General features: G+C 38.4%; 1 protein-coding gene across 2 annotated transcripts; it reads right to left on the bottom strand.

Moving 5' to 3' along the window:
• Positions 1-2,785: 2,785 nt before the first annotated feature.
• On the bottom strand, positions 2,786-18,602 carry LOC118273353 (tripartite motif-containing protein 45). 2 transcript variants are annotated; one of them, XM_050696262.1, is made up of 12 exons: positions 18,306-18,602; positions 16,128-16,429; positions 10,342-10,490; positions 9,825-10,001; positions 8,024-8,200; positions 7,368-7,544; positions 6,308-6,505; positions 4,925-5,138; positions 4,319-4,410; positions 3,789-3,941; positions 3,328-3,463; positions 2,786-2,952 (listed from the first exon to the last, which is right to left on the bottom strand). In XM_050696262.1, exons 1-12 carry the CDS (start codon positions 18,323-18,325, stop codon positions 2,819-2,821), a joined length of 1,929 nt encoding a protein of 642 aa, XP_050552219.1. In that variant the 5' UTR covers positions 18,326-18,602; the 3' UTR covers positions 2,786-2,818. The 2 variants fall into 2 exon arrangements, with proteins under 2 accessions (XP_050552219.1, XP_050552210.1); XM_050696253.1 differs by lacking the exon at positions 18,306-18,602 and having other exon boundaries at positions 16,128-16,665.
• Between the last annotated feature and the right edge of the window lie 498 nt (positions 18,603-19,100).

The following is a 19,100-nucleotide window of genomic DNA, read 5'->3' as shown; positions in this document are numbered from 1 at the left end:
TGAAATTTCCAAATAGTTCGAACTTCGATTTCGCTAAAGACTACTCTTAAAATTCTATTGGTTTATCCGAATACTTGCGGGCGAACTCCAACCTTCGTATGGATCGATGTTAAAAGAGGTTTCTTTCTGGCAATGTGACCTCGTAAATTAGCATCATGCAGGCGTCGCCTGATGGTAGTTTCAGAAACCGAGGTCCCTGCTTCCTGTAACTGATCTTTGATCTCTCGTACCACAATCTTGGGATTAATTTTACACTGCCGCACTATTAGTCGATCATCAACAGAAGTAGTAGCCCTAGGACGCCCCGACCGTGGCCTATCTGCAAGACTAGGACATTCTAACATTTTCTTTATTATTTTTCGGACACCTTCTGGACTAACTTTAAATAATTTTCCCACAGCACTAAAGTTTTTAATTTTTTCGTATTCATACACAATCTTTATTCTTTCTTCGACAGTTAATTTTCGCCTCGGAGCCATTATTAATTCAAAAACAGTCAAATCACCTTACAATATCTTATTATTAAATTTAAACTACGCACACTGCCCTAACAATAATAATAAATGAATTTAAAACCGCGAGAATATCGGATATCGTTTAAAGTTTGCTATTTCAACTGACTTTTGACGCGCTCAATTCAAGTAGTGCACACATAAACATAGATTTTGAAAGAAATCAAAATGAATTTCGGGGAATTCCCTACTGTACGTATTAGAATAGTGTATCCAAACATAAATAGTAAACAATTCATTCATCGAAACTGCGTATTTTGGAAAATATATAACATCATTGATAAGGTGAAGTAATTTCAACTAACTTTTGGAGGGCACTGTATATTGTGGAGTTTCTGATCAATTTTCAACCTTAACGTCATGTGTATAAGGTTGTAAATTAAACGTATTTTAAACCTTATTGAGTATAGTTATAAGGTTGCAAATCAAATGTAGTGTATAGGTATGGATTCTCATTAGTTTGAAGTAAGGTTGGAGCATGCTAAAGGATTGTCGACCTTAATTAATTGTGAATAAGGTTGTAAATTTTTAATGAGTGGTTCTACATTTATATGTTTTATTCTACGCATGAGTTGTTCACCTATTTACTCGAAGAATTTGTTTTTTAAGTAATTTCAGCTAATAGTGATATTGATTATTTTTATATTATTACAGTTGTTTTTAGTTTAACTCGTTTTCATAATTATGTTTTGTTAATGAAAACCAAAAATGTTTTTGGCTGTTCAAAATTGTACCTTATGATCTTAAGATACGGTGTAGTTTTGCATGATATAAAGCTTTATAAATAATAAATGATTCACTTATATGAACTTTCACTGCCTAAAATACAATAAAGAACTTCATACCATTTAAAACTGTATTTAAAGTATCATAGGGTACAAATTCGCACAAACAAATCATGTTTACGAAAAGCTAAATAGTTATAAGTATAAGATTAGTTTAGAAATAGAGGGATCTTCTAATTTTAATGACATATAATTATATTTTGCATAAGTGATATATAATCTGTGATAATTTGAAGAAAAAGTAATACTTGTATGTATTCACGGTAGTTAAATTTAATATTTACTTCGAAATCTTCAAATCTAACTTTGACATTGAAATTGCGACTTTATTCCCTTCGTAGTATGAGCCGTTTTAGATTGACAGTAGCATTTTATTCAAATTATTGATTTATTTTTGTGTGGGTCGTTGGTATATTGAATTGGCGACCTTAAACTTATGAGATGTAGAGTTTAAATTGGTATAACGCACAATTGTTATTAGAACTTAACATTTTACTTGCATGTTACACTATTTATCAAAAATTGTGTTGATGAATAACACTGCCATTGAAATAATCCTTTTTCTTTTGAATTAAAGTTCATTTTAATCTAAATTTATCGTTGTAATAATAGTAGTGTAAAAATCGACTTTATATTGCCAGAAATAAGAAGTATATTCGAATACCAGAAATGAAATTATAATAGTATTTTACCAAAATAATAGATATACGAGTAGGTACCTCTGCTCAGTACGTGCACTCTTCCCATGTTTTCCATTTGCAAAAAAAAATATCTAAATCTGTCAAAATAGACTTACAATGAATGTTTTAACTTTGAATGATATAAAATAAACAAATTATGGACGAAGAGTTTTGTACCCTTAGTACGGATTTACTTTACGTTGAACGAAAACGAAACGAGAACGCGTTCGGCGCTCTGATTGGCCGGTAGGTATGAACCAACCAATCAGAGCGCCGGACACGCACTCGTTTCGTTTTCGTTTGACATAAAGTGGAAATAAGATGATATTTTTGTATTTTTTCATGAAGGTCCCTTTTTACGGAGTTTTGATCGATGTATTGTTGTAAATGTGTATTGAGATAAGCAATAATTTACTTGTTTGTATTTTAAAAATAAAATGTAATTTAACTATATTTTACTGTGTGTTATTTTCAAAGAAATTTTTAACTTGAAACCCTTCTTTTTTATGGTATAAGCTGGTAAAAGAGCGGATGGATCATCTGATGGAAAGCATTCGCCGCCACCCCTGGACTTCCGAAACACCAGAGGCTTTACAAGTGCGTTACCGGGCATTTGGATTTACTAGGAATTTAATGGTTATTGGGGAATCGGGGATTGGGAAGAGGGGTAATTTGGCTTCGGGAAACCGCACTCACACAACGCTAGCGATCGAGTCGACCTTTGGAGCCAAAAAATAAATTGACAAAGTAAACAATTCTACCAAATTGCTATATAATATTAGTATAGTATAGAAGATAAAACAACAAGTTACTCTTGTACATAACATTTAATGCCGTAAGATTACAAAGAAAACTGGTAGAGCTGCGTGTTGGGTCGGGTGGGTCGCGGTCGCGTGCAGGCGGCGGTCCGGCGCGCCGCGCCGCAGCACGACCAGTGCCGCGTGCCCGGCCAACCCGGGTGGCCGTGCCCACAACCTGGGGGGGACAGGTTCATAATAATAAATGCTATTCAAAATTTTATTCTAGAATGGATATTAAAGATAACCTTTTTTTCGAACTAAAGGCGCTAGTATCGCATTTGGTCATTTAGCTTTTTTATTTGCCACATTTGGTCACTCTCATGCCTGGTGGTAAGCTATAATACTTTACTTACCACCCAGCTATTCATTCATTTTTTATTAATATATCCAAACTGTAGCTCAAATGTAGCTTTTGATGGTTTTAGGGGAAAAATCTATTGTTTTTTTTTACATTCTAGAGGAAGACTATAAACCTGTCAATTTTAATATTAAGATCCATTCTCCTCTATTTCACATCTCTCCCCATTGACATTAAAACATAAGTGTGTACCTTGGTACCCGCCGGGCATCCTGCCCCCGCAGCCGCAGACGGCGTCCCTGTGTCCGCCCGACGAGCAGAACGCGCAGCAGTGGAACGTGCCCCAGTGGGCCGCGCCTGCGCGGGCGCAGCACGCGAATGGACTGCCCTGGAGATTATAAGGACAAACCTAACATTAAAAACTCTTCGAAAAGCATTGCACATACCATATATCATCCGTCACCATTGGAGAAAAGTGACAACTTGAAATCTCGAGTGAAATTTTATATCAAAGAATCGCAGATTTTCATTCCAGTCTAAAAGAAATGATGACTCTACAGTTAAAACTATTATTTCCTTCATTTCAACACAATCTAAAAGAGAAATCTAGAAAACTAAGGGTACTTGTTTCACCCAATTTCCAATTCATAAAATAATTTCTATCAACATAAACTGAACCAGTTCAAAAAATCACCATCTGACATCTTACTAACCTTAATCGGCTTATTGTTAATAGTGACAGCGAGTAGATAGGCTCCTGGCGAGCGCGGCGTGATGCTGAGCGTGTAGCTGCCGTCCGTACTGTCCGTCACTCGGGCCATGCTCGGCCGGGCGCTCGAGTCGCGGCGGCGGAAGTAGCCAGACACCTGGGAAGTAGAAAAAGCTTATTAATAGCAGAAGGAGGTAGAAAGGAGGTGGTAAGTTTATAATAATCTGTGAGGTCTTTCTAAAAAGGTCTTGAAACATTCTTTACAATTTTTGCAGCATTCTTCAGGGCATGACCCTCACCAGAATTGTGCGGATGACGCAACCACCAGTTCCGTTACAAAATCTCGTTAATTTTTTACATGCATCACAGACATATCTATCTAAAAAAGTATAGTGCGACTAAACTCTTGTCTCTTCTTATATGGTACTAAGTACGAGCGCCTAATTTCACTGACAGACAGACTGACGGACAATTCAATTTGACGTTTCAAAAGTGCCTTATTTAGGATTAATTGGAATAAATGCTTTGGCCTACCTGTTCACCACCACACCAGATTCGTTCTCCATTGCTGTCCCGGAGCTCTAGCGTCACCTCGTGCTCACAATCCACTCGCATATCTTGAAGACCTTTAACAAAAGACCATGGCAATTTCGCTTACATTATGTTTTGACACGCGCAACACCAGAGATGTTACAAGTGCCTTTAAAAACTCCTACACTCCCCCTTCAACAAAAGACCAGGTCAATTTCGCTTACACTATATTTTGACACTCGTAATACCAGAGAAGTTACAAGTGCCTTTAAACTCCTACACTCCCTAAGGACTGATTCTTTTACATCTTGAGCAACGTCACGCCTTTTATCCCCGAAGAGGTAGGCAGAGGTGCACATTACGGCATTTAATGCCGCTATACAATGTACACCCACTTTTCACCATTTGTGTTAAAGTCCCATGTAATAGGGGGTGAGCCTATTGCCATATACCTACTGGACACAATTCCAGACTCCGTGCTACTACTGAGAAATTTTCGTAAAACCGAAAAAAGGCCAATAATACCTATACTTTGCCCGACCGAGACCTCTTGTTCGGCAGTCGCACTTTCGACCACTTGACCAACGAGGCAGTCCTTTATATCCTCACCTTCAGTATTAACAACACACATATCAGGATCTGGTGCATGGGCCAGTAGTCTCCCAAATATAGTAGGGTCATGTGTAGCTGGGGCGCGGGGGGCGAAGCGCAACTCCAGTCGAGGGGGCTCTGATAGCGGCTGCAACTCTGTGACACGCTCCAACCGACGTAGAACTGGTCCACTGAGAGATAGGAGCTCGTCTTCTTTGCCTTCTGCTAGGAGCTGTGGAGAAAGGAGACGTGTTTTATTCTGATAGAAGAATTAAGACTTATAAGAGTTATTTTGCTGATTTGCTACTGTATGCTCTTGCATGTTAGGTAATATAAATTAATATTATGTATTTTGTAAAGATGTGTTTATGTTTTGTGTTTATGTTTAATTTTATTATTATTTAGGTATATTTTTATTTTGGTTTTTGTTTTTAATTGTATCTCTTTTGTTGAGAATTGTATTAGTTTTTAATTTCTTCTTTTGGCTGTATAACGTATTGGCGTAAGCTGTAATGTTGTATATGCAAATTTGTAAATAAATAAATAAATAAAATAAATAAATGCTCATCATTTAAAAGAACCAGTTGGTTTTGTTGATTTGCGTCGCTAGTGTTCGTCTAACTGATGAGGAGGTTCCTCGTTGGTTACAGCTGTTTAACACGTTCACTGTCCAGTGACTCCAAATGGAGTCACATTTTTATCAAATTCACATGTTCATGACTCCGGTTGGAGTCATAATCCAAAAGTAAATTTGATGTTTTTTATTGACCGGACGTATGAATAAGACGAAAAAGATTTTCATGGACGTATGGTTGGAAACAGCTACCGAAAATTTTAAAGAGCCACCGTAAAATGTTGCCAGTTTCCTATATATGAAGAGGGTAAAATAAAACGTTTGTAGATGGACGTACGAATATGTTTTATGACTTTGTACTGGGACAGTGAACGTGAGGTAAAATTGGTGTCAACAAAGACTTTCAATATCCATTTGATAGCATTTATTGCGCCTTGTTAGTTTTTACGAGAGCAACTGAAATACCTACATTTTAGAATTCATATTTCAACATTCACAGACTTTGGAATCATCTAATATAAGAAAAAAACACAGGTTTAGCACAATAGACATTAGACAGGTCATTGAATATCAGAACACTATTGCCACAGGACAAGACTTCAATGATCTCTTCTCTTTCAGAAGACCCCTTTTTTTGAGGGGCGAAAATCATCCAATGACTTCTCCCGCCTTGGGTGAGGCGGGAGGGAGTGTCAGACTCTTACTGACTAAAAACCACCCCGTTCCTTCTCCTGCTATGAGCCGGAGCCCCGGTAACCTTTTACGTTGTCCGCAGCTCCGGATTCAGAAGACCCCTTGCGACTACAAATTAGGTATTAGGATCTTACCTCTTCAGCAAACCGAACAGCATCCACAGCGTGTCTGGCTCTATCCTCCAGCGCTTTGCTCTTGTGGTCGAGTCTCTGTTGGTGTCGGTCCCGGGCGCGGGCCGCCGTGGCACACAGCGTGCGCGTGTGGGCCTCCACTGCGCGTCTGTATTGCACCGCCCATTCTTGGACCTCGCTTTCTACGCGAGCTGCTTGGCACTGTGAAAAGAAGATTATTTAAGAATAATAGGTTTTTTGATGGGGGAAAATCATCCAAAGACTTCTCGCCCTGGGCGAGGCGAGAGGGAGTGTCAGACTCTTACAAGAATGGTTAGAATGAGGGTGCTGTATCACTTGAAGTTAGGAGAAACAGTTGGCTCTATGGCATCGTTAGTCAGATGAGGCCCAATAGGGCTGATGCCTGATCCAGATTGGACTACCAGGTGTCCGGCTCGAGAAGCAGAAGTAGGAACGTGTTGGTTTTTAGTCAGTAAGAGTGACCCCCTTTCGCCTCGCGCAAGGTGGGAGAAGAAATTGGATGCTTCCCCCCCTTAAAAAAATGGCATCGTTGTGGAAGCAAATTAATCTGCAACGACTGCACGGTTGGCGTGGTTGCTGGGCAACTGGCTGCCGTGCAACGTGTCGCGGGTTCAATTCCCGCACGGAACAACTCTTTGTGTGATCCACAGATTGTTGTTTCGGATCTGGGTGTCATGTGCATGTGAAATTGTATGTTTGTAAACGCACCCATGACACAGGAGAAAATCCTAATGTGGGGCAACGTTTTTAAAAAAAATCATGACTGTTTGGGGTCTTATGATTTAAACCCATTCTTGAATACCGAGCGCAATTTGCGAACACTATACTCTTTAGACAATGAGGTTCCGTTCTATTGTGGGAGCAAATGATCCACTGAGTCTATTCAATACTTTCTTTGCCAATTTCCTTGAGATAAAGTAGGTTCCAACACTATTGTTTCCCTGATAGGATCCCCAATTTCGCGCTTGGTGTACTTATTTCTATGAAGCAGTCACTATCCCATTCTTAGGGCTTGTACTTTCTTCTATGAATTACTACTCACATCAATCTCATACGCGTGCGCGCTCAGGTTCCTGGTAGCTCGCTCCACATTCTCGGGCACTAGTTTGGCACGATCCGCTGCGTCGCGCAGCAGCCGAGCGCGCTCAGCCGCGGCACGGGACGCGTTGGCCAGCGCGTGCCCGCTGTGGGACACTAGGCAGCAGTCGCGGCATACCACCTGGAAGTGAAGGTAAAAGTTATTTTAACCATGGAAAATATTATCAGGCCCTTAGTTCATAGCCTGAAGTGATCCCCAATTTAGGGGAACCCCACCTTCCGCTAGTTACCCAGCAAGAATGCTATACTATACACCCTTTTCTAGATGACAACATAAGTACCTACTTAACATAAACTAAGCAGTTCAACTTTTTACCTTAAAAATATTACTTCACTAGCTACTTCCGCGTGGTTTCACCAGCTCTTCTTGGCTCCTATTGGTCATAACGTATTGTTTTATAGCCTATAGCCGTCCTCGATAAATGCACTATTCAACACAAAAAGAATAATTGAAATCGGACCAGTAGTTCCGGATATTAGCGAGTTCAAACAAACAAACAAACTCTTCAGCTTATATAGATTTAGGTGTAGTTGTAGTTGTAGTAGTTTAAAATGTCTACCTACACCATTCGCAAAATGCAATCAACTTGACCACCGTACCTGTTGGCAAGTAGCACAATATACACTAAGGTCGGCCTTCGGATGCTGCGTGCAGTACTTCACAGGAGCTGGGTCGAGTGGCTGCAGGGAGTGACGAGCAGTCGACTTCTGTCTGCCGTGAGCTTCTCCGCATGATGTGCAGATACTGACCAGGCATTGGTTGCACCGGGTTTCGGCCTGGAAGAGGAATAGAACAGAAATTATTTAAAAACCTTTTTGGAATGTAACACAAGAATCATAATGGACAAGAACTTAAAACAATTTTGAAGGGGCCTAAAGACGTCAACATCATTAGCCTCGAATATCGGTTATGGGCCTCTTTTAAGAGGCTATACAAAATTCTAACTTGGTAGACGGGTTAAAGATTGCAGATAGAATGCTGCTGTTTGGTTTCGGCAATTGTGTAGACCATTGATTGGCTCTTACTAACACCTGACAAAGATCTATTCTAACGACAATAAAAATGTACCCTTATACCAGATATACATAGTTCAAATACAATATCCACTAACATTCTGTAAATTAAATGTACGGGAACGGAACGAATGGTAATTTGTTGAAACCCACACATTTGATGCGTGCGGCTCACGGTTGAAATCCTTCACGTGCGATCCAATATCTTAAAATACTTTTTTGTTGGATTTGTTTTGGATTTTTCAAACAAAGAATGCTTTGGCTATGGCTATTAAAGAAATATGGGCATTAGCTTTGCAGCTCTTTTACAAAAGATTAGGGTATTGTCCAAAGAGATTCCCTAAAGATATTGGGGAAGTATTGTAATTATAAGGTGACACAATGCGTATAAAGACCAGTCTTCAAAAATAGGTAATTAAGTTAAAGTTGAACCTAAACCTATATAATTGTAAATTGTCTGTAGACGTTGTAGAATATTTTTTGCCAAATCAACTCCAAAAAGATGTGTAGGCTACAGATTACCCGGAGCTGCGGACTTACTAGCGGGTTACCTGGCCTTCGGCTTGAACAGCAGGAGTAGAAACAGGGTGGTGTTAGTCAATAAGAGTCAGACACTTTTTGTATTTCAATTTTTGTTTCACCCACGGCAGAAAGTCATTGGATGATTTTCCCCTCGCAAGAAAGGCTACAGACTACAATTATTTTTGTTTACACAGCAAATTCATAAATCTTTTGACGTCAGCACACTAATTATAATCTAGAAACTCGTTAACACTGCCATAATTTCCTCACACTAAACTATGGGAACAGCGATATGAAATCACAATTTTCTGCCTTTAGAGAAAATTAACAATTCTTCGAATAAATTACACGCAGATCAAAGTAACGTTCAATATGCTACTGCTGTTACCAGAAATGCTGTAAACACATACAATATCATCACGGCTATTTACACCGAAGGAGCTGGTGTTATGAAGACAGAATTTAATTAACACAAAATTGCTTGAGCTATTCTGTTACTGGAAACTTTGAAATGGTTTGTCGTAAAAGTGCTCGAAATTGATTCCGTTATCTCTCGGCAAAAATCGCTTCGATTAGAGAGAAGAGAGATTTCATCATCACGCCACAGTTTGAAGAGCTTGTAGGCAGGAGAGACACAGATTAGGCACTTATTACTAGTTAAAAGGCAAGCGTAACACTTCGTTATAATCCTAAAAAATTTAGGAATGGTAATCACAATTGTTATGTTAAACGCTTAAAGGACTCTGCAATACATTTAATGGTCAATATTAGTACAGCAGTAGAGCTGTAACACATTTAATCAAGTAATGAATAAGTTACCAAGATATTAAGTATTAGTTTCATAAATCTTCACTGAAAAACCTACCTTATTATCACTGCTACAGAGATCACACAGCACGTTGATTCCCTCGCTGTCCTGCACAGCAGCCATCTTGCGGAGCAGCACATAGTTGAGAGGTAACGCTGCTATCCCTCCCAGAGGTAGCTGTGTCTCGTACCCACAGGTCGGGCATAGAAGGAACTGGACGCTTTTGCCTGATACCTGGAATTATGGAAGAGATTTATGAAGAAGATCCTCACATTTTTACAAAAATGGATATGAGAAAGCACTATCTTTAGCTTGTGTGTGCTGTATCAGTATTGCAAAGCCTATTTCCTTCTAGTTCCTTTTTTTTTAATGGGAACTGGACAAGACCGCACAACTCCTGTAAACCAGGATCTACAGTAGATACAAACATGAAAACACCGGAACACTGAAGTCCGGCAACATCCCACTTCTTTAGTTTCTCTAAATTACGGAGCCCAATAAATAGCTTAATTTGTCGTCAAGATGGATTGTTTCATCAAACATGTACCTAATAAAAACTAGCACCTATCATTACCTTTCTAGTCAAAATAGCATATTTATGCTGCTGTTTCTGCTCCCAGCTGCCTTCAGACCCTGAGTGGCGGAGGTCGCTCTCATACCCGGAGCCTGCAGACCCAGCACCAGATCCCGACCTAGATCCACCTGGATCTAACTGGACTGACCCTGGAACAACACATAAAAATAACATAGCCATATGCGTACACATTTTATTGGTCCTGGTGATCAAGCGGATTTTTTGTTTAAAATTTAATCGTCAAGTCTGCTATTATAAGCCTAAGAACAGAGTGTCAGATTCATACTATAAACCACCCCGTTCCTACTTCTGCCCTTTGTGCCTGTTAAACCTGCTAGGTAGTCCGCAGCTCCGGATCAGGCATCAGCCCTACTGGGCCCCATTTGTGGTGGTCTGATGGCTAAACTTTATACTGTAAGTAAGAATTTTACCTAGGTTCTATTCAAGGGTTGCTCGACAATTTTCGAGTCGCTGTAGGAACTCATAGTCATGAATGAAAAACAGTTATCTATTTGAATACAGAGTATCTATATGTAGCTGTATTGCATTAATATAAAATCTCCCTATTTCTCTCCGACACGATACCTATAAACCTGTTTTCTACTGTAAATCACGTTTTTAGTTTACCTACGTAATATAAACGAGAGATAAAAAAATCGAGTAGGTACTTACAAATTGTACCTAATTGTGTAATTACAAATTTCGCGTAGACAAACAGTCGAAACATTTGGAGTACTCGTACATTGCCACTTGTGTGTATGAGTCAACGATTTTGGCAGAGAAATTGGTTTTACCGGAACTTACTGATATACGAATACATCTTGACATTGAGATCTCTGATTCATTTACTATTAATAATGTGCTCGCGTTTTTAATATATTGCTAACTAGTTTATCAGGGATGTAAGGACTTCATTTTACTTTTGTAGTTCAAAAATATACGATTCAGTACCAGTATTGTAAAGAAAATCATTTATTTCAGCCTTCGATGATGCAACCTGTAATTTCAGCTTTGTTATCTATTTATCTCAACATTTTGTTAGAAAGTGATTTAGAAACATATCCGGAACTTTTTTTACGTTTTATGGAACGGAACTTCCATTAGGTACACGAATTCGAACAATTGTTTCCTAGTGGGCGTGTAGGTTCCTTGGGAAATGTAGGGCAGGTAGGCTATTCTGTAATGTCAATTCGAAACATTCGAAGTGAGCTCGATCGCATTCTCACCCGTCATTGGTCGAGATTATTCTCACAACCAATGACATGGCGGACCACGATCGAGCTCACTTCGAATGTTTCGAATTGACAATTACAGAATAGCCTAGCTGCCCTACATTTCCTAAGGAACCTATATGCCTTTATACAACTAAAACCTAATTTCAGCTGTGCAATGCACATTGTCTGTCAGTCATCAGTAGACTAGATTAGCAAAATCTTGACAGAAGATTACCTTTACACCGCTTTGACATCAAAACAATAACACTAAGAAATTAACCAGACGTTGTACATTAATAAACGCCAAGTTTATTATTGTTATCATTCAGAGAATCATCTTTTATTAAGACACGGTTGAAATTAGCTGTGTTCAATGGTTTATGTTAGAATTGACCCAAATACATTGTTACGGTTTATAGTTTGTAGTGAACGTTTGCTATGTTATTATAATATGCACCTGCTGTAGTTGTTTATGTTTCATATTTTAAGCTGTTTTATATGATCTCTTTGGTGTAGGCTTGTGTTAATGATTGGGGATTGTGTGGTCTTAGCTTTGTGTTGTGGATCAGACCACCACAGATGGGCGGCAGTAGGGCTGCCGGGGCTCCGGCTCGAAAAGTAAGAATAGGAACTAGCTACCATATGAGTTACTAAAAAGAATTTTCAAATTTGAACCAGCAGTTTCGGAGATTGGCGTGCTCACGCTCTCACAAACACGCTCTAACTTATTAAGTTTTGTATGTACCGCAGAAACACTAGGGGGACAATAAGAGGGAATTTTCCGATTTTTTGATGAAAGCAAACCAAAGGCAATATATTATGTAGGTAGTGAATTTTTATGATCGAACAAAATCGCAGACAATCGCTTGTGAGTTTACAAAGCTTTACAGTAAGTAAGTGTTTCGATATTCGAGCTACAGTGCATGCATATGTAGGTAAGTTTGTAATTATTGATTCGTAGAACTCTTGAGTTGAATGAGATCCTGGTACCTACGTCAAGCGTTTGAAGTATGAACATTGAATAATCCTGCCTGTAATTCACTGAATGGGGTAAGCAGAAGGCAGTATTGAAGTGCAGAAACTTAGGTTTTTTTTTGAGCGGGAAAATCATCCAATGACTTCTTTCGCCTTACTGTAAAGGGACTTAAAGATTTCACTAGTGCATTAGCAATAGTATTATTAATAACTATCTTAAATAATTTACTGATAACATAGAGAAAAATATGTGCAACTATCTACTGGAAAATGGTGATAGATTAAACGAATAGGTAAACTGAATGGATCTTACTAATATTATAGATGCGATAGTTTATGAGTTTGGGTTCTTATGTCTATATAGGTAGGTATGTTGCTCAATCAAGTCAAAATAGCTGATGGGATAGACACAGATGACATTTGGAACAGGAGTACCTACATAATGGTCTAGAATAACATAGGCTAGATAAGTGCGTTGGGGTAAGATCGGCGCAGGGGTAAGAACGTACAAATCAAATATCTCACTTATTTCGCTATATTTTTTAATGCTGATCACATTGCGTGGCACGTCATTAAATTCTGCTCCGTCCAGCGATGACCACCACTCGCTCCGGTCAATACGGAGTGAGATATTTGATTTGTACGTTCTTACCCCTGCGCCGATCTTACCCCAACGTACTACTTATCTATACTTTTTATCACACACACATTGTTAAGATTTGTATAAAAAGATAGCTGTAGTAGTCCCCTACATTTTTTATGCTTTTCGGTGTTCATTAACAACATCAAGAAAACTTGAGCTATTGGTATTTCGGTACGGCATAATGTTTGTTTGTGAAGCCCTGTCATAGCGCTCCCGGTGGCAACCCTAAATATAGAAACACATTAGCTTAGTTCCTGTTTGAATCAATGAGACATAACCGAGTTACATTACGCTTTCCGACTTATCTGCCGTTAACTAGGAGGTAGTGGTTTACTTTGAAAATACTTTTATCATTGTTTAGGAAATCCCCTTCCAAAATCATCGAAGGCCTCATTCATGGTATCCATTCATGAATTCTGTTCAAGGTCTTCCAACTTCAAAGTATTTAAATGTAAAGAGCCAATTTTTCAATAGCTCTAAACCGTACACCCAGACACTAATAACTTCGGAGCTGCAGACTAGCAGGTTACCGGGGCTCCGGGTCTAAAAACGTCATTGAATGAGGGATTATCAAAAAAACAGGAAACAAGTAGAGTTTTCTAAAGATCTTACCGAAGTTAGAAAAATGTTGGGTATGGATCGATCCAAGTTTTTAACAAAATCTCAAATTGAAAAATTTTACTTAATCCGAAAGATTACATATTAATTTTGCCCGTCAAGCAGTATTTTCTATTTAAATGTATATTCTATTGAAATGAAATAATATTATAATGTAAGCAGGTTGACATAAAAATGTCGGTCCGATCACAATGATGAGATTATGCGGCTAGGTCAGAAGTCTAGTTGAATGGCTTCCACGCCGCCATACGTACGGAACGTACTTCGAGCATCACTGGTCTTCAATACAATGCTGTTTTGCTATGTTAAATAGGATAAATGTGAAATTTTTGTATGTTGAATGGGGATTTTATTGTAGTACAAAATGATAGTAGGTACCAAGTAGAAAATTTTGTAAGCCTGTGGACGATCAAGAGATCTTTCACTTAACTTTTTTTTTCAGGGGAAAATCATCCAGTGACTTCTGTCACCTTAGGTAAAAACCACCCCGTTCCTACTCCTGCTTTTCGAACCGGAGCCCCGGTAAACCCGCTAGGTAGTCCGCAGATCTTTCACTTAACTTACCAAGGTATCTACTTAGTTAAAGTTAATACTAATAAGTACACTAACACATGAATGGTTTATTCATGTGTTAGTGTACTTTAGGTAGGTGTGCCAAGTGCGAATCCCCGTAGAAACATTTTCCTCTCATCTCATCTCATCATCATCATCAACAGTAGAGGGGTTCACAAATGCATTTCAATCTAGAAAGGTACTCTACCTACCTTCAACAAAATCAATAATAACTTCAATACAAAGACGTCTTAAAGATCAAAAGGCACAATAAACCTACTTAGCGAGCCTATAATACTCCAAATGCAACTAATGAGCATTCAGCAGTAAATAGTCCAACCGATTCCAATTGATCCATTAATGACCCATTACTTCTGATAATGGCCCTTTAAGATGCCCCCTGCTGACTGACTGCCGAGGCCATTAAAAGGCCATATTTTACCATAAAACCTATAACCATTATAAAAAGACCTGCCAAAAATGTGCTCTGTGAAGGATTTTGTATAGAAATCCGTATGGATGAAAGGTTCTAGCTAATTGGTGATTGAAATAAAGGTGCTTAAGAATTGTGTAATGGGAGATACAGTTGATGCTGTTAGTTATGTGATATTAAATCATGTGGTCGTATCGTAAAATATCTTTAGCACTTATTTTGTTTTAGAGTGCTTGATGGAGTTTATAAAAGTTATGAAATAGGAGTGTTAATTTCAGATTTGCTTACAATCTGCTTGCAACTCCTTTTGACCTCATCTAGATTTCTTTTTTGACGTGTAAAAGTGCTCTTTTGTAGCCTATTTACAGTAAAAATAAAATCATTTCATTTCAAATCATTTGTTTCTAAACTTTATATACCGACTTTGCGAATTGTTTATCGTGTTAAAAAATTGGATCAAACATCCTAGTTTATTCTGAGCTGACATTTATTGTTTGTTTTATAGGCCAGCTTACCTAGGCACCTGTAATTAGGTGAAAGGCCAAAGACCTGTGTCTGTATTCTTCTGGCCTTTTCCCAAACAGTTTGAAGTCAGTCAGCATAATTGAATTGCACGGTTGGCATAGTGGCTGGGCAGAATGCTGCCACGCAGCGTGTAGCAGGTTCGATTCGCGTACGGAGCAATTCTTTTTATAATCAACATAATTACTGTTGTTTCGAGTCCATGGGTGTAATGTGTATAGGTATGTTTGTAAACGCACTCACGACACAGGAAAAAATCTTAGTGTGAGGCACTTCCAAATAGTGTGTAATTTGGACCCTCTAGAAACTGTTAGCATAGAAAGATATAGAGTATAAAAGATATTCATATTATAGCCCAAAACTAAATAATATTTTCTGTGAAACGCTGACAAAAAATATATAACGAAAGTGTAGTCTCTCAAACCGTATTGGCACGATCAAAACTGTCTGTTAACGTAATTAAATTAATGTTAAGTAAGTAGGATGCGATGCGCCAAACAGCTGATCGGAGAAACCTAACAATGTGCTCTATTTTTTGTTCTGATTGCGGAAAGGTATAATCAGTTGTTAAAAATAATTTAATTAACAGATTATTCTGGGTTTCAAGGCCTTTTTGCGTTTGTGCTATAAGTAGGACATAGTGCCAGTTATTTCACAAAAGGGTAGGTAAGCAACAGTGTTGCGGAATTGAGGATTCAGTTTTTATAAGTTCTATTATGAGCCCCTAGTTCAACTTACGGTTAAAACCCAAAACCCCAATTGTTTCTGTAAACATCCCTAATATTCAGATCCCCAAAGCAAAAGTATCTACTTAACTGAATGCACTCACCTCCATCAACTTCATTCCATATCTCAGCTTCTCCTTCTTGGTGCAGACCCTGGAGGCACCTGGTGCAGAAGTTGTGCAGACATCCCAAGAGCCTGGGCTCCACCAACTCCTTCTTACATATCCCACAGTCCCATTCTTTCACCTTACTCTTTCTGCCGTCGCTATAGGCTGAAGTGCGTGGGGCTACGTTCAGGTTCTGGCTGACAGGACGCCGAGGACCCTTGACGTGCAAGGGACTGTTTCCAGCACTTAAAGACTGCTGCTCCAAAGACTTCCTTTTATCCTGCTTCTTGCGGGTAAAGCTGCCGAAAATATACAAAATACGGTCCACTTCCATATTAAAAAATATAACGGTCTATTTTCAAAATTAATACGCCATTTTTTCGTCTCTATTGTTTTTTTCTTTCGTGTCAAAACAATGGGTGTATAAGTATTGTAAACTTGATCTATATTTCGAAAGCGCACAGATCGTGAAGGGCGTTATATAAATAAACGTGCGCCCGGCAAGACGCGTGGTCTCCGACTGGCGTACGGAGTCGACGGGACTTCGGGACTAGCGTGAAACATAAACACATGTAACCAATAAAATAATTCGTTTAATCCTTAGGTAGGTACTTTACCTGTAATTAATTCCTGAAGGATTTATCTACTAACATCTGATAAAATTCTCAAAGGATTAATATAAAAGGTAGAGATAAGAAAGGTAGGTCGATTTTAATAGACTACGAAATAATCAAAGGGGTATTTGTCGTTGGAAAACACATTTATAATACAATAAGTGAAGTAACTCATTAGTTAGTGCAATTCGGACTAAGAGATCTGGCATAACGCTGTGAGATGCTTTATCATTTTTGCAATCCGCAAAATTAGCACCGGACACCGGACAAATTCGCGACTGCGAGTTTATGAATGAGCAAGCATTCCGTAATAAAACGGTGTTACAGAACTTTCTGAATGACCGGGAATTGTTTGTTTACACCCATTAAAAAAAAAAACATACCGGCCGAATTGAGAACCTCCGCTTTTTAGGAAGTCGGTAAAAAAGATATAGGAGGCCCGATAAAAAAGAAATAGTTTCATGTCTATAAAATTGGCAAAAAATAAACAGCTCCCTGACATAAACTAATGATGTCTACTAACAAAAAATACTTGGAATATCATCTTCATTTAACAGTGGTTTATAAATAGCGATTCATTCCAAATGATACCCTTGGCTTCTCTCAATAACTGGCAGTTGCAATCACGCATGATGCATGTCCCGTCTAATTTCCGCGCTGAGGGATGAGTCTTAGTAACAAATAGTTATTTCTGTACAACAACCCCCGCCATTTCTCATTTCCTTTTGCTGTTTGATTGATTTTTATGTGGTTTCATAAATTAGATAATGGCACGAGTGCACATTATAAGTACCTATACATTACCGAATGAAAAAGAAGTAAAAGTTTTGCTCTAGAAATTTTAGTAAATTTGCGATGTCAATAATTGTGTAGATTTTTATTTTGTTTCTCGCAAGTTCAAGTGCAGCCGTTTAAAAAAGGGATAAGATCATTAATATAGGCGTTGTAAAGAGTTGAGTTTTAAATATTTTTCCTTAATTTAAGTTTTTGGAATAAAATTGTCATAAGCAGGAGTATCTAAGAACCTACTTTGGCCATTTGGCACATATTATGAAATAATAATCGTATCTCCAAATATTGTATTGGGAACGTTTCCTCTACATTGATATCGAAACCATCTTCTTATTACAGCGAAATAGCTACTCGACCCCTTTTAAATTAACCGTTCTGCTTCAAATCGAGTTTGTTATCGAAATGTAACACCGCATCGTTTATAGACGCAATCGATTTAACTTATAGCACGTGCAAACTCGAATCGGGATCCCATTATGACCGGAAAAGGAACCTATAAACTCTTCATTTGTATTGCTAAATACGCACTTATTGCTATTTTTGGTTAACTCCAAACTTTACGTAAGAAGGTATCTATAATTTTCATTGAGGATATCGGTTGCCCTCTTTCCTTTACGCCTTACGCCTAATCAATTAAACTAAAATTGATATAAAATGATCTCCTAGAATTAACTTCAAAGAAATACTTTTGTATTAAGTAGGTATGTATTCATTCAGAATTAGAATAAAAAAAGTTTAGAATCAAATATTGTGGCTTTTTGATATTTACCTCAAGAAAAAAGATCCCATGTTATTATCACACACAACACGTGTTTAAAAACATTAACGAAAAAACACACAACAATTAAATCGTCGTAAATTATTAAAATAGTAACATCGTGACATAGATTTAAACTTGAATAACAAAACGATTTAATAAAATTGTGAACTTTACATTTATTTTGCGTAATAATTGGAACGCGGCCGTACAGCGACCCACATTTGGCGGGAAAACTAATGTCAGCGCTATTTTTCGCGCGCACCCGGCTGCGTGTGACGAAGCGCCTTTGGACACTGACCACCGATGAGGTGAGGATTCACTAAGTCACCTTGGCTGGACTACTATTTACCGTCCGTATTTCCTGTGCTTAGAAATTTACAATTTACTGCGATGATTGTGCAGATACACTCCTTCAGGTAGCTACAGGTTCCGCGATATTGTGATTTTATAGGCTGTAAACACAACAGACAAATTAAAATAAATATGTACAAATTAAAACCAGCCAATGATAGAGAGTAGACCATAGTTTGCCCATAACACTGTATCAGGATGGTATTAGGTAAACGGTTACATACATTTGATTTAATTTATACTACCTACTGTAAGTGCAAACAAGCACATGCAAAGGGACATGGTTCCTTTTTTACCTGATGGTAAGCAATCGCCGCCGCCCCTGGAGACCCGAAACATCAGAAGCGTTACAAGTGCATTCAAAGGTTGTTGGGGAATCGAGGATTGGGAAGAGGGGAAATTGGGCCTTTAGTAATCTCACTTACACAACAAAACAACGTTGTTTTATGACTG

Source organism: Spodoptera frugiperda, chromosome 1 (genome assembly GCF_023101765.2).
Source record: "Spodoptera frugiperda isolate SF20-4 chromosome 1, AGI-APGP_CSIRO_Sfru_2.0, whole genome shotgun sequence".
Lineage (NCBI taxonomy): Eukaryota > Metazoa > Arthropoda > Insecta > Lepidoptera > Noctuidae > Spodoptera > Spodoptera frugiperda.
This window is presented reverse-complemented; position numbering and strand designations above follow the sequence as displayed.